This window comes from Linepithema humile, chromosome 7 (genome assembly GCF_040581485.1).
Source record: "Linepithema humile isolate Giens D197 chromosome 7, Lhum_UNIL_v1.0, whole genome shotgun sequence".
Lineage (NCBI taxonomy): Eukaryota > Metazoa > Arthropoda > Insecta > Hymenoptera > Formicidae > Linepithema > Linepithema humile.
In genome coordinates this window covers 18,046,597-18,068,012 of record NC_090134.1, presented here as the reverse complement: position 1 = coordinate 18,068,012, position 21,416 = coordinate 18,046,597, and the positions used below count along the sequence as shown (strand labels likewise).

The 21,416-nt window shown below is 35.3% G+C and overlaps 2 protein-coding genes across 3 annotated transcripts in view; one reads left to right on the top strand and one right to left on the bottom strand.

Moving 5' to 3' along the window:
* The first annotated feature begins 49 nt into the window (after nt 1-49).
* hwt (heavyweight) overlaps nt 50-21,416 on the top strand; it is a 126,504-nt gene continuing 105,137 nt past the window's right edge. Inside the window, exons 1-2 of one of the 2 annotated variants that reach the window (XM_067359172.1) lie at nt 50-384; nt 2,251-2,818. In XM_067359172.1, the coding sequence (XP_067215273.1) occupies nt 50-384; nt 2,251-2,818 (903 nt within the window). Of the gene's footprint in view, nt 385-2,250; nt 2,819-21,416 lie in introns of those variants that run through there. The other variant, XM_012363290.2, reaches the window with a different exon arrangement.
* Nucleotides 9,020-20,554, bottom strand: LOC105670019 (transmembrane protease serine 9). Its single transcript, XM_067359005.1, has 14 exons — nt 20,433-20,554; nt 19,933-20,006; nt 19,668-19,762; nt 19,441-19,582; nt 19,237-19,350; nt 18,965-19,117; nt 18,547-18,687; nt 13,716-13,851; nt 13,363-13,439; nt 13,142-13,233; nt 12,899-13,040; nt 12,685-12,798; nt 12,369-12,521; nt 9,020-9,349 (listed from the first exon to the last, which is right to left on the bottom strand). The coding sequence occupies exons 1-14, from the start codon at nt 20,479-20,481 to the stop codon at nt 9,206-9,208; spliced, it is 1,626 nt and encodes a 541-aa protein (XP_067215106.1). The 5' UTR covers nt 20,482-20,554; the 3' UTR covers nt 9,020-9,205.

Sequence of the window (21,416 nt, the reverse complement as noted above, 5' to 3'; positions counted from 1 at the left end):
GACGCGGTGGTGTGGGGCAGCCGATTGTCAGTTGCACGCCGGTCGTTGAATGGAGCGGGTGTGGAGACGCGTACAAGGTGCCGGTCGTCGCGGTGCCGCCGCGGCCCGTTGCGGCTGCCCCGTGCAGCCGTGCCAGTTGCACGTGGACCAACGCGCGAAGCGCGGCGGCGGTCGGAAGCCCCGCGGCGGCGGCGGGCCCCAAACAATCGTATGCGGTTGCCAGGTGCAACCGTGCCCGGTGCATCCGGTGCTCATCAGGGTACGTCGTACGCGACCGACGGCCGCCGCCGCCGCCGCCGCGATCACCGTCAGCTGCGACTGCCCGCCGGACGCGCAACCTTGTCCGCACGCACAGCGAGGATCGACCGCGCGGAGGATCAGAAGGTAAATAAACGGCCACGGCATTTGATATCACGCCCGACCTATTCCGGCGGCGGCGCGTCGCTTGCGCGAAAGCAGCTGGTCGTGTTGTTGCTGGGGTAGTAGATTGGGGTAGGTCGGTGAGACTATTATCCTATCTTATCTGTAGATGCATAGATAGCGCATCGACAGGTGACGCGATACGGTAGCATCCTTCGGTCGATAGCACTTGTTGACCAATGACCTTCTTTGTAAGGTCGTTAAGATAAAAACTGTTGCTGCTGTGTGCATAATCGTCGCAGCACGGGACGGTGAGAGGATAGGTTTTGTCGCAAGACCGCCGCTGTAATTTCCTCCAGCATTTCGGTTTTCGTTCGATCGATAGAAGTGGAGGTAACAAGCAACAGTTACATCCATTCGGACACGCTGCCGTACAGTCGTGCTCCAGATTCACTGCAGCTTCGTCCGAGTATCCGGTTGACTTTTAATTCGCGAACATTTTATCGATCGGTGATCTCTCTCTCTCTCTCTTTACGACCGTTTAGGTATTGTCGTTTGAGGCTGACAGTTGACGGTCGATTGTATAAAGCTCGACTGCGCTTTGAAAGATCACGGCGAAAGGGGTGGAAGGCATGGTGGAGGTCAGGAGCCAACGTGCCGTTGGCACTTGCGCCGATCGTCAGCAGGTTTTAGGTGAATGCGAATAGTTCACGTAATTAACTCACCGGACCTGCCAACCCTTGCTGTAACAAGAGAGCGATGCAACCGCTCGTTCGTTGGGTAAACGAGGCGATTACCTTGTCTAGATTAACACGGGCGAACTTTCGCGATGGCAAAATCTGGAATGTGACGTCTAAAAGCGTTTTCATGTCGCTATAACAAGGTGAATTTTAGTCGGTCTGAAGAATGCTAATTTACACGGTCTTTTATCTTTGCGGAGATATTGATTTATGAGGTACCACGTGTTTAGGGCGAATGTGGAGTATCTCTTTTTTTAATTTCTAGCTCCCGCGAGCATGATTCATTCGTAGGTTAATTAGCAAATTACGAAACAAATGTGATTAAACATACTTTATCTTTCAACACATTTGAGTTCCTATAATTATAAAAGATTTGTATATAAGTAAATTTGGTCGATAGCACATATTTGATATCTCCAGTTATATGTAGTTGACTGGATGCAATCTGTAGATATTTATTTGGAAACAGCAATGCAATTAAATATATAGAAAAAAAATATTTGCATCGCACACATATATATGTTGAAAAAGCTCCAGCATTAATAAAAAGATACAGAACGCGTGATAAATTCGAGAAAAATTAAAATACAGCGTCACTGAGATGAAAAATTACTAAATTATTTGAATGAAATTAATAGTTCGATGCAATTATTTACGTGCTGTTAAATTCAATTGCGATATAATCGCTTGCGAATCTCGCGTAGTTCTCGCGTTCGGGCTGACCTGATTCTTTGTTCCACGCTTCCTTCTTGCAGTCGTTTCTGTTCTTTGATATTATTGTGCGATAATACGGTAAATGAAGTTTCCAATAGTCGATAGAGGCTCTCTCGGTTTGACTTACGACTGTCAGATACCTCGGGCGAAATATATCGCGAGTGTTATGTGAAAATCGACATTTTCCAATAATATCTAGACGTTTACATAATTGCTCACGTATGTTACTTAAATCTCGAAAAATCAATACGACATTTCGAAAGCATACATTTACACCTCGTGTAAATTTTAATAATTAAAAAAGATCACCCTTCGGTTTCAGAGAGTCGTTTTTAATTTCAAGGAAGCTAAAATCTTTTTATTTCCACTGGCATTCAGCAATCTTGACAGCATTTGCCTCCCGAGTTTGCTTCTTTTTGCGCGTTCTTAATTGCAGATGCGAGTGTACGGATCGTTCCTGCCGGCATACAACCTGCGGCGGCGGTACCCGTCGCCGAGCGGCCGCGCAATCCTCCTCCCCTGTGTCCTCCACGCAGTTGCAGCTGCAACAGTCGCAGCAGCAGCCGTGCGAGTGCGCCGACGAGAGATTAAACTGCGCCCACACAGGCGGCGGCGAGGCGCCGTGCGAGTGCGAGTGTGGCGAGGAGGCGAAGCCGTGTTCGCATACGGTCAGAACGCGCCGTACGCGCCGCACATGCAACGACTGCAGCTGCAGCGGCACGCAGCCGTGCGGCCACAAGCCGCAGCCTGAGGGCCGCATCAAGCGGGTCAAGTGCCGTGTGAGACGCGCCGGCTGCGCGATGGCACGTTGCACCGCCGAGCTCGCGATGCTGCATTTGCACTGGGAGCTCGCCACCGAATGTGCGCCCTGCAGACCGCGCGCGCTCACGCGACGGCTCTGCAGGAGGCAACAGAGCGACAACGAGCTCTACCGCAGCAACAGCTTCAAGTTTGAGCGCTTCGAGCGTACCAAGGACGAATGTGTCACACCGCTCCGCAAACAGGTGAGTGAGTCCCCGCTTTGACACTCCGCTTCGGTAATTGCGACCGTGTATCGCCGCGGGAATATCTTTAATCAAGTTATTTCGCCGCTCCTGATTGAGTGCGAGATGGTACGAGATAATAGGAAATAATGCGAGATAATGGAAATGGCTTCGGAATAAATTATGAATTACGTTGAATATGCCGTGAGGTGATTGGGACCACGATACTACCGATGTGTTGTTTTTCTACATGAAATTTGTACAGCTGATGAACGAGAGAAATCAAATAGAGAGAAAATCGATGGAAAAATATAAGCAGTATATTTCATTTATTGGAGTGAAAATTTATTTACTCTGAAAGCAAATAAATGTATTTACTCTGAAAATAAATACATTTTTACTCCAATCTAAAAGTTTAGGCTTCTGAAAAGTATAAATGCGCATGCGGCGTTAAAATATTTTCTAAAATACGACTCGTGCAAAAAATAGTAGAAGATATTCTTAGAAGATAGCTAATTATAGCACTGTATTGCGAAACGTTATGAAAATTTTTTATCCGCTCACAATTAGCATTACTGTAACACACAGAAGAAAGTAAAAATTTATACATTGACTCATGTGAACATCATAACTTTCGTTCAACTTTTTCGTGTGTATATCCTGCAATAGCGTTTCAAAGTCCAACAGCCTCTAGAGAACCGAGGCGAAGTGCTATACTTCACTTCGTGTGCAGGTGAGTCCTTCAAAGTTTGATGATATCAGAGATTGTGTGGAATAAAAATTATATTTTGCGAGACTCTCTTTCATGTCTATCGTAATAGTAAAAAAAAAATGATATCGGCGATATTGATCATATTTATGATCTGCGCGGATTTAGAAGTGATTATTATTATTTAAGTATTGTTCATTGTGATACTTGTATTCGATCGATGCAACAACTGCAATTCCTTTGAATGAAATTTGCCGAAGCCTTTTACGGCGTTGGCACCAATGACACATTAAGATTCTATATCCTTGATACAAAGGAGCAGAAAGATTTCACTGGCTTCGTGCCAAAGCTCGCCTTTAATCGCCAATGCGCTGCACGTGCTATTCCATATTGGACGAGATACTCTCAGAAACACGTTCCTGAAAGGAATATTTAAATCGCGAAGACGCCGAGTTACGGCTCGTAATCGTAAATACGAGCGTGGCACTTTTCTGGTATTCGTTTTTGTAGAACGAGAGACTTCCTCAATGGATTTCGCCGAGCGGAATCCCAATGAAATTTCGTTGGAGCGATGAAATTGAAGAGTTAGCACAAGGATATTCAGAATTTGTAATGCCTCTTTCTTACATCGTGTCGCGAATATAAGGATATTTTATGTTACTATTATATAGATACTCGAGTTACCCGCTGCATCCGAAGCGGGTGAATTAAATGTCTACTATATCACGATTTCCTGCAATATTTTCGGAAGGTAGGAAGTGCACTAATGCAAGTTTCGAGTCTACAATTTACGGTTCTGAGTTCGCGTAAGCCCGCGTACTTCGATCATAAGCTGGAAATATGAGATTTTGTGTCTCCGCAATAGAGCTATCTCTAGATCAGGTTGCTTTTCAATTCAACATAGCTAATCGCAAAGCCGTCAGCTAAAGATTAATGCGAAGATATGAGGCATACGGAGATATTATGCGTAATTACATTTTTCTTATCATTTTATCACGCTTAGAAGTCATTAGTTAAAATTAAAATCTTTCGCAAGCATCTTCAGTGACATAAAAGTAGTAAAAGTTGATTTTGATCAGACATCAGCGAGTTTTTTACTTATAATTTTATACTTTTCTAATGAACTGTCTATGAATAATATTTTATAATATTTTATAATAATATTTTATAATATTTTATAAATATTATAATATTATTATTCTATAAATTTATTCCTCTATTTATTTTAGATCAAATAAAATATCAAATAATTCATATTTAATTGCAAATGTCTTATTTTTCTGTATTGATTTTATTTCGATCGATTAAATTCTTATAAATGCATCGCAAGCACATTTCATAAATTAATCTGGTATACGCGCAAACTGTTCTTAGCGGAGAATAACTTTCAATATTTATTGCATCTTGGAACAAGGATCGCTAAGTGCAACAGCTATGCGTATATGCCGAAAGTATATCGATATTTACTGTAGGATCTAACGATCGTCGTGCAATATATTTTGGTTGGTGTTTCATATAACACATAATCATTCCACAAAATGAATGAGAAGCTTTATGGAAATGTTACCGGGAAAATTACGCTTTAATAGTTAATGGGGTATGCGGCGAAGTGCATATGAGACAGCTGGCAAGGAGAAATTTAACAAGATAATTAATATTCCAAGTTTTCCGAAAAGCTGACTATGCTCGATTAATATTCACAAATTGACAATTGTGAATTCTATTCACAGATAAATAGAATTTTCAGCAGATTTTAATTTTTAACAAGTTTTTAACAAATCTAAATTTTTTTTATAGAATTTTATTTTCTGTTATTGCAAAGAAAGCATTAAATTCGCGAGATAAAACATCTACGATTTCGTAATAGTTATTCCAATAAAATCCCAGTAAAATTGGGTTGTCGCGACGGCAGCTCTCAACTTATTCCAACGACCTCAAGGTCGCGGGTTTAAAAGAAGAAATAAAAGGAAGATCGTGAGACGAGTAACAAGAGAGAAAGAGAAAAGATAGAAGAAGAGGAGGAAGTCGCGCGACGAATTGATCGCGAAGAGAAGGGCTGCGTCTGGTTGAGGCTTTTCGGTGGCTTCGCTGAGACTTTCAGTCGCGACATTTTTTGAAAGGGTTCTCTCTCTATTCTGAAATTGGCATTTATACAGTATAGATTTAATAATTGATTTAACTAAAATAATGATTACGCGACAATGTCACGTTACATAAAATATCTTTGTAACGCAAAAATTGTTTGGAAGTTTGATTTATTCCATCAGTAATAAATCCTTTAGATTTAATTAACGGCGATCCGTCACGCGTTCTTTTGTATGATTTGTGGCAGTAAATTTTCAGTTTTCGCATGTTTTTGCTTGCCCCCCCCCCCCGTGCCTGTAAAATACAATGCTTAATTTATATAAATGGGTATATCAATTATTAAATATATCAACCGAAGTTATGCGCTGCACAACGCACGATTGCTTCTGACATGACTGTAACTACTGTTTTGCGCGCGATTGTGAGAGAGAATAATGCTTTCGTATTTGCGGCTACTCCTACTTCATAATGCTGTAATACTCTGGAAATTAACCCTCTAAAACTAGCGAGTTTATAAGCTCTACAAACTAGACAAGTTTATGTGTCTACTCGGATGATTCAGCTGGCAAGCGTGCATAGTCATCTTGTTGCGCACGTAGATATTACATATCTTAGGTATTATTTCGACCGACTGGAAGTAAATGCACCATATTTCGCACGCGTCTGTGGAGGCATAAAGTTATTCGGAAATATTTAAACGTGACGCGGTGAGGCTTCTAAAATCTGTTACGTAACTGGGGCAGAAAGTAACGATCTGTTTATACAGCGAAAATTTCGCTACGACAATTTTACTCGTAAAAATCGTAATGAAGTTTTTATACATAAAAGGCGGAAAAGTAACTCTCTTTGGGTTTTCGAAAGTGTTAGATAAGTTAATGCGAGAAAAGTTTCTGCGAAAGAAGTGTATATAGTTAGTAATGACGGCGCCTTCCGCTCGGAAATGAGCAACTACCTCCTTTTACGCTCCGAGTGAATCGTTGAAGAGAAGGGAGTGAAACAAAACGTCAGAGAGCGACGTAGGGACCTATCACGCGCTTCTTGGAAGAACGACGAAAGCAGAAATGAAATTTCATTAGCAATGTAAATACGGGCGGCGGAATAGTATGAACGATCCGCGCTCGCGCTTCCTTGTCGTCGAGAAGCAGCCGCTTCTCGTCGCAGTTGCAGTTCGTCTTGCTCTTATTCGGGAAGTTTCTAACGTTTACTATTAGTTATTCTTGAAAGAAAGCTTAATAAGTTCCCTCTATATTTTTATATCGTTTCCTCTTGGCGTCGTAGCTTACGGATAGTTTTTCTTTCCCTTCCGATTGCTTTTTTTTTATCCGTAAATCCCGAAGGCATATGTGTCTACATGTAGTTTCTCGAGCAGCTGACATTAATTATTCCCCATGTTATGCTGGAATCGTAAAATCGCGCGAGGTTGTAAAGAAAATTTGCATCCGTTTTAGAGTTAAAACTACACAACCATTTTTCGATATCGGTGTTTGCTGTATGTTCAAGCTACATCCATAAATTGCGAATCAGGAGTAACTTCTATGTAGTGATTCTAAATTTAATTATAATACAACACAATATAGTTACAATTTTAAATTGGATGCAGTTATTGATCATTAAATATGGATGGTGGGAATTAATGGATGGATTAGCTAGAAAAGATTCGAATAAAATTCAGGTATTAGGCTTCTTTTTAACATTATTATAATCGTGATTGTCAATTATGATTAAAATGTCTTCATTGATCGCTATTGCTTTGTCAAATGTCACCGGAAATGAGAGCAACATATGAGCATCAGAGCGCGGTCAGTATGTATTGATTTCGCGGCAGAACAGAGTTCGATTCAATTTTCTACTCTGTGCGTACTATCCAATCATACTCGATTCGCGGTAAATAATATATAACATAATATAAAATATATATATAATATAACGACATTTGTTGTAAATAATTTTATATTGCGGTAGTTTTAGGTGAGTTATATTAGTGATTTTTGTTTGTATAGAGCAAATAATTATTGCGTTAAAAATATCTTGATTTTACGAAAAAAATTGTTAGAAAATTATGCAAAGCAAAGAACAGAGTGCAATCTATAATTAGAAATAAGTAAAATTGATTAGTTGCTTAAAATAGATGAATGGACATAATGAAATTTTAAAAGAAACTTACATGACAGGCTCCTTCTTCAGTCCTTTCCTCCTTTCCTCCTTCCCTAGTCCTTTTACTATTTTAGGACTAAAGTCCTAATTTAAGGCCTCCAAATGCAATGAAAATTTATTATTATTACATGTAAAATAAAAAAATTGCAATATTCGTGAAAATTAAAATCATAATAGAGGAGCCATGGAGTTTCGCAATCCCGTGGCTCTATTAGTATATGTTTAATTGAACTATTTGGTTTCTGATAAAATCGTGAGCGACTTTAAGTCTTTTTAATGTTGTACTTACTGGAGAGGTAAAGCGATGACAGAGGATCTGTAAATGTCTTCAAAATTCGATAAAGATTTTATTTATCTTTAGGATATATTAATAGTCAATTCGTTTTTAGATAGACGATTCGAATGTGTCAAAAAATGTAGATCTAGAGGATTAAATAAATGCTTATAAATGATTAAATATATATATATGTAGTTGTTGAACTACTCAAGAAAATCATAACTTATCGAAGATCGTTAAAAATTTGAAGAGTTGCATAATCCATGCCATTTTTCAATGTACTATTAATATCATGTTGATATTGCAAATTTATACGAGATCCGTCTCAGAAATAATAAAAAATAAAATTTTTTTGTTCCTGTTCCAACTTCCTGTTGGTGACAGTCGTCATGCACTTTATCAGCTGAGAAGTTCGAAGGTGAAGTAGTAAATCAGTTCAGATAGTTCGGTACAGTGTGAATGACGTACTCACCAGTTATTTGCTGTTATTAGAATTCTGTGCGGAAAAAATCCAAAGAAATATCAATTAAAATTTTATATTGAATAAAAGTTACACTGTCTTAGTGTACTAATATCTATACAGACAGTTTGAATCTAATTTCCTGCAACTTCTTTTTCCAAAGATAAAAGTTCAATTAAAAGTTTGATATCACCGGACATTACATAATATCTAGACATGACAACCATTAGCACAAGTTATAAATATTTTACCGAATAAAAATTTAAAAAATTTAGCTGTCAAAAGCAGCAAAATCGCCAAATACGGTATATGCATCCTTCAAAAAAAAAGGTTAATACCATTTGGAAAGTTAATACAAATTTAAAAAAAAAATATTTTATTATTTTTGAAATAAACTTGGACTATCTAATCTTTTTTATTACTCGATAGTACCATATTGAGAAATTGTTTTGGGCTCGGTTTGCATATAATAAATATCGTTTATACGACAATTCTTCACATTTCGGGTTTTTTAGATGCATTATATTTATTAATAGCTATGTCTATGTATTATTTATTGTTTCGAAAATACAGATATACAAATGTATAAATTTTATATGGGTACCTCTATGTCACATCGTTATTACTTGCATACGTAGAGAAGGGTCGAAAAACTTTTTTCAAATCGTAAAACAAATCAAAGAACAGAATACAAATCATAATTAAAAGCAAGTAAAGTTGAGCTTAGACCGCGTTAGTTTTAATCCAATCAAGATATGAAGAAACACGAGTAAAGACAGTAGGGAAAGAAGTACTGGCACAACCGATTCCCCAGGATACCAAACCAACGAGATTTCCTCCGACAGTCAATGGGCCACCAGAGTCACCCTAGAAGAATTATGAAATGTTTCAAATTTAGTAAATTGAGTCCAATGCTTTACAGATTTTATTTTACGTTTCCTTCATTGTCACAAAAATCTGCAATGACATTGTATTTTAAAGGATATTGTAGTGTATATATTATTATGATGCTATTAAAATAGATGAATGGACATAATAAAATTTTAAGAGAAACTTACCTGGCAGACTCCTTTCTCAGTTGTCCAATCATATGCGCAAATTTGTGTAGTACTGATATTGTATCCTATCATCATATACTTATATGAGCAGTAGATTTGATCAGTAATGACGATGTCGACACGTTGTAATTGGTTAGTAGCTGGTCCACCTTGCTATAATTTCGTAATAATATTTGTAATTATTGTCTTCAAAAATAACACTAAACTTTCTTTATTTTGATCATACAAATGATATATGCAAAATAATCGCAAGCTTCGCGTGGTTTATGTATAAAAACTATATATGCAGATTAAATGATATATTTGGAAAACTCACCCAGAGTCGACCCCATCCTGATACGGTAGCTATATCGTTAGCCTTGACAACAAAATCCCTTGGTGGTAAAGGAACGAATTGAAGAGTGGAAGTCGTTTTGAATTTATTTACCACCTAAAAAGCAATTTTTATTTGAGTATAAAATAATATTTTTAATTAGATAAGATGTTCAAGAGGCTGACCGATACCAATACCAAAAATAAAATTTTTGCTGAATCGTTTACCTTCAGTAAAGCAATATCATTAACCGTATGAAAGCGGTTAAATCTCTCGTGCACAATAACTTTTTCGACTAGATTTGTTACTTTTGGATCTTTCAAATCGGTGCTACCCGCAATGACTTTTATGCCCGATGATTGACTATAACACACATATTTAATTTCAAATTAAATGTCTACTTTTTACAGTTTGAAGAAAATGACAAAATGATCTAATTACTTTTTTTCTTCAACGCAATGAGCTGCCGTGATAACATATTTTTCGTTCAAGATTGCGCCACCACAGAAGTGGTGGGAATCAATTTGTAGAGAGACCTGTGAAAATGAGCAATTTAATATCTGTGCGTTTAATTGCAATGAGAAATATCTCTATAAACTATAATGCGCGGCTGTTTTGAATAATAGCGCATTTATTTATTTAGTTATACAATAATACAATATACAATAATTTTAATAATATATACCTGATATGGAATGTCGCCTAGCAAAGCATCTCTTCCATTCACTATATAAGGACTAGGGTCTAATTTATGGCTTCCAGCTGCAATAAAAATTTACTATTATTCCTTAAAAAATAAAAATATTGCAATCTGAAAATCATGAAAATTAAAATCACAATAGAGGAGCTACGGTATTCTATAGAGCCATGGAGCACCGCGGTTCCATGAAGTTTCGATGCTCCATAGAGCTTTGCGGCTCTATGGCTTTATAGCTCCATTAGTATATGTTTAATTGAACTATTTGATTTTTAATAAAATCGTGAGCGACTTTAAGTCATTTCAATGTTGTGCTTGCTGAAAAGCGATGACAGAGGGTCTATAAATATCTTCAAAATTCGATAAAGATTTTATTTATCTTTCGGATATATTAATAATCAATTCGTTTCAAGTGGATAATCCAAATGTACCAAAAAATGTAGATCTTGAGGATTAAATAAACGCTTATAAATGATTAAATATATTAAATATAGTTGTCGATCTATTCCAGAGAACCATAACTAACCGTAAATCGCTAAAAGATTGAAGAGTTGCACGATCCATGCCATCTTTCAACGTACTATTAATATCATTCGACATTGCGAATTTATATGAGATCCGTCTCAGAAATAATAAAAAATAAAATTTATTCGTTTCTTTTCCAACTTCCTGTTGCTGACAGTTATCATGCACTTTATCAGCTGAGAAGTTCGAAGGTGGAGTAGTAAATGAGTTCAGATAGTTCGGTGTAATGTGAATGACGTACTTATCAGTTATTTTACGTCATTCTGCGATATGTAAAAAATACAAAGAAATATCAAATAAAATTTTATGTTAAATAAAAGTTACACTGTCTTAGTGTACTAATATCTATACAGACAGATTTGAATCTAATTTCCTGCAACTTCTTTTTCCAAAGATAAAAATTCAATTAAAAGTTAGATATCGCTGGACATTACATAACATCTAAACACGATATCCGTTTGCACAAGTTATAAATATTTTAACAAAAATTTTTTAATTTAGCTGTTGGAAACAGCAAAATCATCAGATACGATACATGCTTCCTTCAAAAAAAGTTAATACAAATTGAAAAAAACAATTATTTCCATTTATTATTTTTGAGATTAACTTTGACTATCTAATCTTTTTTATTACTTAATATAGTATTATATTGAAATTGGTTTCAGCTCGATACGCATCTAATAAATGTAGCTTATAGGACAATTCTTTATTTTAGTTTTTTCAGATAGATTATAGTTATTAATAATACTTTGCTAGAATCATGTAGTTTATTGCTTTGAAAATGTACAGATTTACAAATGTATAAATTTCGTGAGGATACCTGCTATGTGCAACCTTATGTCACATCGTCATTATTACTTGTACATAGAGAAGAGTCCTCTTTTTCCGAGTCATTTCATAAAATACAAATCAAGGAACAGAATACAATTCATAACTAAAAGCGAGTAAAGTTGAGTTTAGACCGCGTTAGCCCTAATCCAATCAAGGTATGAAGGAACACGAGTGTAGACAGTGGGGTAAGAAGTACTGGCACAACCATTTGCCCAGGATACCAAACCAACGAGATTTCCTCTGACAGTCAATGGGCCACCAGAGTCACCCTGGAAGAATTATAAAATGTTTTAAATTTAATATTGAGTCGAATGCTTTACACATTTTATTTTACGTTTTCCTTCATTACATTGCCATAAATATATGCAATGACATTGTATCTTAGAAGATTTTGTGGTGTATATATTATTATTATAAAGCTATTAAAATAAATGAATAGACATAATAAAATTTTAAACTTACGTGGCAGGATCCTTTCTCAGTCCTCGGATCATATGCGCAAACTTGCGTAGCATAGACATTGTATCCCATCCCCCTGTATTTACTGGAGCAGTAGTTTTGATCAGCAATGACGATGTCGACACGTTGTAATTGGTTAGTAGTTGGTCCACCTTGCTGTAATTTCGTAATAATATCTGTAATTATTGTCTGCAAAAATGACACTAAACTTTCTTTATTTTGATTATACAAATGATATATGCAAAATAATCGCAAGCTCCGCGTGGTTTATATATAAAAATTATATATGCAGATTAAATGATATATTTGGAAAACTCACCCAGAGTCGGCCCCATCCTGATACGGTAGCTACATCGTTAGCGTTGACAACAAAATCCCTTGGTGGTAAAGGAACGAATTGAAGAGTGGAAGTCTTTTTGAATTCATTTTCCACCTAAAAAGCAATTTTTGTGTGTAAAATATTATTTTTGATTAGAGATGTTCAAAAGGCCGAATAATGACCAAAAATAAAATTTATGCTGAATTTTATTTACCCTCAGTAAAGCAATATCGTTAATCCATGAATCGGAGGAATCATATTTCTCGTGCACAATAATTTTTGTGACTCGATTTGTTACTTTTGGATCCTTCAAATTGATGCTACCAGCAATGACTTTTAAGCCCGATGGTGATCGGCTATAACATACATATTTAATTTTAAATTAAATACCTATTCGAACACATGACTTTATTAAATTTTTTATAATTTGAAGAAAATGATAAAATAATCAAATTACCCTTCTACACAGTGAGCTGCCGTGATAACATAGTTTTCGTTCAGGACTGAGCCACCACAGAAGTGGAAGGAAGTAGTGTCTTGCAAAGAGACCTGTGAAAATGAGCAATTTAATATCTGTGTTTAGTTGCGATGAAAAAGATTTCGGTAAGCTATAATTTTGCATAATAGCGCATATATTTGTTTAGTTATATAATGCACATATTTTTCGGCAATATATACCTGATATGGAATTTCGCCTGGCCTAGCATCTTCTCCGTCTACAATTCTAGGATCGAACTGCGGGTGAAGAACTCCCGCTGCAATAATAAACTGTTATTATTAAATGTAAAATAAAGATAAAAGGTTGTAACATTTTTGTAGATATGGAATCTATTTTCGCAATTATAGATTGAAATTTGCAAGCAAATGAAATTCATTTCTTTAGATAAGAAACAAATATAACATATTAATGTGATTTTTTATCTTATGTACTTTTCAAAAAGTAATATTAATTTACATTTATTTAAATAAATAAATATCAACGATTAAATATGTGGTTGTCGGTTTATTCGAGAGATTTATTCATCACTCACCTTGCGAGAACGCCAAAAGGCTGAAGAGATACAAAGCTGTCAACGCCATCGCTTCTTCTGTTATTGAAATCGACACCGCGAATTTATATACCTGCTTCCGCACAAGTAGTCCAATGACTGATGAGTTTTTTTCTTGTTAAACTTAGATTAGATAGATCAATTACAAAGTATTGGAGATGTCAATGATACGCAGTGCATGACCAACCATATCAATCGTTTTGATAAGCGCGTGATACTGCGATGCTGAGATTGCGTAAAGCGTTCGTTTAAAAGTTATCTTCATTAAGTGTGACATTATTAACTGATTTTTTTTTTTAGAGAGAAATACTCAAATTTTAATAAAGGTTAATTATATATTCAGCCATTCTTGCATTATAATTTTTGTAATTGAACATTTTTTTTAGTTATTTATGATTTGCTAATTGGAGTGCTACTTGTGCTATTTAAACTAAGAAATTAACTAGCACATTTGATCTAGAATAGATCTAATCTGTAACAGATTATTACAATGTCTTTTTAGTTTCGCCATCGTACAGTATCAATGCACTGTCATCTTTTGTCTCGTTGACTGACACGTGAGCCGTCGGGTTTTCCCGTATTTCTTAATCTCGTCTGATGAATCTTTCGTGCGAAACGATTTAATCGGTTGAAAAAAATATTATAATTTGTAGAGTGATATGATATTAGCATTTCTATACTTTCTGTGGCTTATCATTTATCGAATAAAAAATAAATCAATAATATAGCAGACAAAATTATTATTTTTGTTCTTCGCGGAAATCTCTATCCGATTAAAAAAGTCGCATATCTATACGGATTGATGAGTTATCGCTCGCGAATTAGTTCGTAAACAACTTACTGTTTAATTTAGATATTGATGAGACTAATATTTTTACATTACTTACATACCAGAAATTGCAATCAAAAAGTGCATTTTTTTATCAATTTTGTTGCACATCAAGTTGAATCATATATAAATTAAATCTTGAATGACTTTTAATGTTAAATTTATCGATGACTCTACTTCGTGTAAATTTTTATACAACATGTAACAGTGTTAGAACGAATATTTGCGTGTGTCTAATTGCATTAAGGAAAAATTATTTCAAAAATTAACATCGCAAAATAATAATCTCAATAATTACGCTACATTAAAAACTTTAATTACTTCCTATTAAAAATTCCACGCGCTCACGGTACCAATTTCAATGGGAAGTCTCACGAGAGATGAAGAGTTTCAGTCATGCTAGTAGTTCACCATTTTTTATCAGAGAATCCTGACGTTGAGCGGAAGAGAGTGGGGGCCGATCGATCGTTCGTCCAGGATGGCTGGTGAATATCAGTGTTTCAGGATTCACTTGCGATCGACGACCCCGTGCCCTGACCGCGTAATCTGCTGTATGGATGATCAAAGGTTCGCCGATCGAGATCTCCGATATTTTACGTGCACGAATTCTCGATCGTCTGGCCTTTGCTAAACTTCGCGGTAGCGTTTCGTAGTTCCAGGTAAATTTATAACTGATACATGGATTTTTTTTACTTTTAAACGAATCTTTAGCAATGATCGTTGTTTGTAAAATTTTTATCCGCAGATAGCGTGTTTTCTACCTAATAGAAGAATATATAATTGAAAAAAAAGAAAATTGGATTAAAATCTTTAATATTTAAATTTTATACGTTATTTTTTATTCGACTTGTGTTGTTTCTGTTGTTGCATCGCGAATATTTATTTATTTTAAAATCTGATAAAATCTATATACGGAAATAAAAAAAAAAAAAAAATATTTTTATTAGTAGTATATTAATCGATATGTTCATAACGAAATGTAAATACAGATTGTCTGCAAACTGTGATAATGGAAATTCTTTTGCCGATAAAATATGATAAATATTGACTGATAAAAAAATGTGCTCAGTAATGTTTGACAATAGTGCCATCTCAACAATGTGCTTAAAATATATTAAAACTATAAATTTTTTAAGCGTACATACTTTAGATAACAGATCAATTTAATTAGGCCATCTCAGCTGATATAGTGTCTACTCTATTGTCATTCAGTATCTACAAAAATTGATCAGTAATAAAAGTGTCGCACCTGTTTTCATCACGATGATACAAGCTAGAGATGTGATACGTAAAGTGGCATACATGAGATGAAAACAAATATATTATTCTGTAATATATTTAGATTATAAGTAACTAATATAAATTTCGCCGGCGGGGAATATTATTACGAATGCGTATATTGTTTGCACAGGACGATTTATTTCTTTGCGTCGACAAAGTTTGCTTGTCACATGTATTATTCAAGAATCCCTCTCCTCGAATATTGCTTCTCGCCAAACTGCAGATGGAATAAAAGGGTCAAAGGTCCGAGAACAACGATTTAAACCGTGCGAGAGTATTCGAGGCAATCCGGGAACAGTTTTTCCTTCCACACGTAAAATCATCAAGGTTTCCAGACAAAAGCGCTTTCAGAAAGCGGAGAGCATTTCCCGGCAGGCTATTATGTGTGTGAAAAGAGATGCATATAATCCGTATTATGAATGTGACAATTATTGCAGGGGATATTGCAACAAATTGCTAGAGTTATATGTCACACAGCATAATCAACATAATGAATTCTACATGTTTTACTAGCAGAGTGCTGCAAACTCTATTTCTTCTAATATAATCTTTTATAAATCCACGCGTGGTGATTTAATTTAGATCACGTTGGCGATTGTGTTAAAATTCGGCGTAACAATACACATTTGTGTTAAAATTCGGCGTAACTATACAAATACGCTTATCGGAACATGGCGCCATAATAGTGATATGATAGATTTATTTCGCGTTATTCCCATTTTCTGAGATTTTGTTAGAGTACCTTGAACTTCGATAATGTCCTCACTCGAGCGGTAGGAAACGGTTTAACGAGTGCACACGTTACCCACCGTCTCTCCTCTCTTGCTCGTCGTCGGGAAAATAGTCGCGGGAAACGACGCTATGCGCATGACCCACCACGATAAAAGAGCATCGATTGCCAGTTTGTGCGAAGTCTCTGATCCGTCTCTGTGCCGTATCGTTGCTAATTAATACTCAGCGTGACGCTCGTTATTTCATTCGCACAACTTTGATATCGCGTGCTCGTTTCATTTCTTTTTTTTCGCTTTGTTCTCTTCTTATCGGGCGACGTCGAAATCCATCTTATCTTTTATCAAAAAATACCGTTTCTTACATTAAATAATAACAGAGCAATCTTTAACCAACGTTTACAAATCTTAACGAATCGCTAGTGATATCATTTTTAGCATGAAATCAAAGTGCGGCTTGATTTATAAAATTAATAAGTTTTATAATTACTATTTTACAAAATTATTACTTATAAAAGACTTATAAATGATACTATAAGTGAGAGAATTCGTAAAATCTGTTTTAAATCTAATTTTCTACATATTCAGTGAAAATTGCAGATTTTGCATTTGTCATGTTTCGATCGGGTTCTCAAATTTATTGATCAATACCGCACTCTTTAAAAATACACAGAGAAACGTTATTGGTTCGTTTAAATTGCTAACGGCAAAAATATTGAGTTGTGCACTTTTGACCGAGTTACATTGCCTTGTTCAGCATGATAACCAAGTCTGTTGATTTGACCAATATAGGCAATCGATAAATTTGTTAGCGCTCGCCACAACTGTACTGTGTCTATTTATTGAACTAATAAAACGTTAATCTCAAACGCAATGGCGCATACAAATAGAAGATCGTATCAAATCAACAAGTATTTCCTCCTGCATAAACTTGGCCGGTTGATTCGACGCGTTTGCGCTCGACAGATTGCAAATTGTATATCATGGGAAATGCGTTACACGGATTATACGGATAATATCAAAGTTTTCTTATCACGCATTTCTAACCGCGGAAATTATCAAAGTTTTTTTATAACTCGCGAAAATATTACGAAATGTTAGTCGCGGTATTACCGTAACATTACATAACATCACTGTAATTAGTCAAGCGCAATTTACGGCTGACGCGTTCATGGTAAGTTAACAGCACTACAGGGATAAGTTAATTATCGTCAGGACGGCGAGGTAGATTATAGGAATAATCATGATCGTGCGTGATAACTAATCATAAATGAAGAGTGGCTGAGAAGTACATGTTACTTAAAAGATATATTATTTACATAATAGATTTAATTGTGCAAACTGATTTAATTCGATTGAACAGACGCTAAAGAGAATTACGACAAATTGTTGCTCTTATTCTTTTCTGATTATATACGTATTACGTTATTATGTATCTTGAAAGTTTATTTTACAGAATTTTGAAGACGGGTCTTACTAGTTTATATTCATAATTTAAAAGCAAGTTTAACTAGATTATTTACAACTTATCTAACTTTATAATAATCCAGAGTTTAAGAGTTACCGCTCGTTAATTTTGAGACACTTCGTATATTATTAAGAAATTCTCGCTTATTTATGATATATAAAATGTGTTAATAAATTGTAAAAAAATTTGAATACAATTATAGTAGATCTTTCGAATTACGATACATACATACATTCAATTTGTTGCAGATTTGTAACTGCTATTTGCACAATTAATAGCAGCAACCAATCTGTACGTATCGCAATTTTCTTGCACGGAAACTATTGTTCGTGACATGGAACTTCATCTCTGCATCTAATAACTTTACCATTTTAGCGGTAGGATTTAGCAAGACGTGACAAGACTTAACGTATATTCCAGCGAGAGTAACAATGTTTTGCTCGTGTTATGACCTCATTTTATATGTTCGTAAATGGGGGGATTGTCAGGGTATATCAATTAATTTCACACGGTGTTTTCCTTGATCCAGTTGATGTACGAAGGTACACGAGTGTACACAGTCGGATAATCAGTAAGCGAACAGGCTTTCGCCCATGATACAAGCCCGACAAGTTTTCCATCAACGATCAAGGGACCGCCCGAATCGCCCTGCAAAAGAAAATTAAAGTTTTTCCATGTACAAAAGAAAAAGAGAGAAATTGTTTTGCATATGCATAAGATGTTTAAAGTCTCGTGTAACGTTTGCAAAGTAAACTTTGGCGTTTCGCAATTGTTATTTTTTCTTAATTCTTTGTGCACCAGACATGTCTTGTCTTCTTTAAATTATATTTGATTTCTATCTTTGTACTTATTTTTATTAATTACTTGAAAAAAGACGGTGACTAAATTATTATGTAGCACTTTAAACATTTGATACTCTACTTACTTTGCAAGATCCTCTGCTGACATTCGGGTCATTGGCGCAGATGTGTGTATCATAAATATTATACGCAATCATGCTGTACATTTTCTTGCAATATTCTTGGCTGGCAATGAAAATGTTAGCCTGTTGTAAGTTTTTGGATCCGGGTCCGTTTTGCTGTAATTCATATGCGCGTAAAATTACGGCATTAAACGCGGCGCTAGAGTCATGTTGCTGAATTATTCCACAAATATTATATTATGTAGAGACCGTAGATACAGCGCTGTTGCACTTACCGATATTCTTCCAAATCCCGAGACTCTAGCTACAGATCCTTCCTCGACAGGCTCATCTTGTGCAGGCAGAGTTACGAATCCAATATCGGATGATGGCTTGAACGGCGTGAAGACCTAGAAAGCAAAATTTCGCGTCAGTGATGAGAAATGGTGACGCGGAGATTCAAAGAAACAATATTGAGAATAATTAGAAAATAATTTTACCTGGATCAGTGCGATGTCGTGGTGCCATGAATCATCGGGATTGTATTGTTTATGACGAATTATCTTTTTAACTGTTCGCCTGATTTTCGGACGGTTCAAATTCGTGGTACCGGCGACTATTATGATTTCTGCGCCACTCACACTAAAGAGAAAATAGTTGTACTTAAAATACGAATTAGCACGCTTGGCACGCAATATGCTATTTCTATCTGAAAGTTGATAATTACTCAATGACGCAGTGAGCCGCAGTAATAATGTAATATTCATTAAGAATAGATCCGCCGCAAAAATGGAAACCATTGCCTGACTGCTGCAGGGAGATCTAAAAATTAAATTTTATTTAATAGATTTTTTATTTTCAAACATTTAAATAGCAAAATTTATATGAAACTCAACAAAATCTATATCTTTGTGAGGCTGAAATTAGATACGTAATATGAGACAGAAATCTTATTTGAATAGACCGATAATCTTATTTCACAAGTCACTCACCTGATATGGTATTTCACCCGGCCTTGCGTCTCTACCATTTATGATTTGTGATTCGTATCTCAGCAATACGGCGGCTGACATAATATTAAATTTATTTGAGCTAAAGCTTTGTCTGGAGTTCATTTTATATATTTTTCATGCAGTTTAGTTAAGTATATGTCGCTAATATAGCACTTAAATAAATTAAATTAAAGTTGAATATGTACTTAATTAATTTTATTGTTCATTATTTTTTCAATTTATATAATTATTAACTTTATTTAAACTTTACTAAAACATTATATATTTTTGATGCGTTTTAATTTTTGTTATTTATTTTGTATTAATTATTGAAAACTTGCTCTTTTACAGAATGAAAAAATAACGATTTGTTAAAACTTTATCAAAAACTGTAGTTTATATTTCATCACGATTACAGTATGCAATGTAGAGATCCTTTTATTATATTATTAGACTATTTTTATATTATATTTTTGATTATATTACTGTGTTCTACTTACACTGAGAAATAGAAATTAGACCAAGAAGAGAAACCAATGCTATGAACATCTTGAGCGATAATAGTCACAATTGATGATGATTGAATTTCGACAGATCGATATACTTATATACTTATCTGATAATAAGTGGTATGCGCGCCATTGATTCGCAATTGTCTTTGTAAATTACAGATTAGATAAATTCAATTAAATTTTATCATTATATTATAAATGTATTTTTGCAATTTAAAACATATTGTCAAATACATTTCCTGGTACCATATTTTCAATTAAAGAAACGAGTATACATTTCAGTTTTAATTTATCGTGTATCGCTTTTCTCTGTTACAGTTATTTTATACATTTTGTAAAAATCGGAAATAACTGATAATTCCTGACATTGAAAAGATATTTTATGATAAAACAATTTATTTATCGGAATTGTATCATTCACATGACATAAATAGTATCGGAATTATCCAACTGACGTCGCATTCTTCAGAAACTAATTTCATACAGTTATATCATTTCTTTTTCATTATAAAAATTGTTTATCCGTCTTTTTTATAACAGCAACTGAGAAAAACAAATTTGTTCAAGTCCGCCATGTAATTTTTATTAGAAAACTTATCTCTCAAAATAAAAAATGCAAGAAATCTTTATCAAAAATGTCAATACGATTCCGAATGTTGCAAAGTAACACTTTTAAAATCCCTTGCGGTTTTTATTGCCGCATCCGTCGCGTTAAGATGAATGAGTTGTGCGTTGTTTTTATCCAATTAGGATAAAGTAGCCGTCAATTCCCGAGAGCGTCATAACCCATTACCGAGGCACCTGGTTGAGGGACCTTTCGATCGATGTAGCAGGACAGATGCGAAAGTGCATCCAAGGCGACGCTGGCTCGCCTCCAGGTACTTCAAAAGTCTCTAAACGCGCTGATAATGCTGCAGAGACATCATTTCTTTTACGATGCAAGTTAAACGCGCCTTCAAGTACCACTCTGAA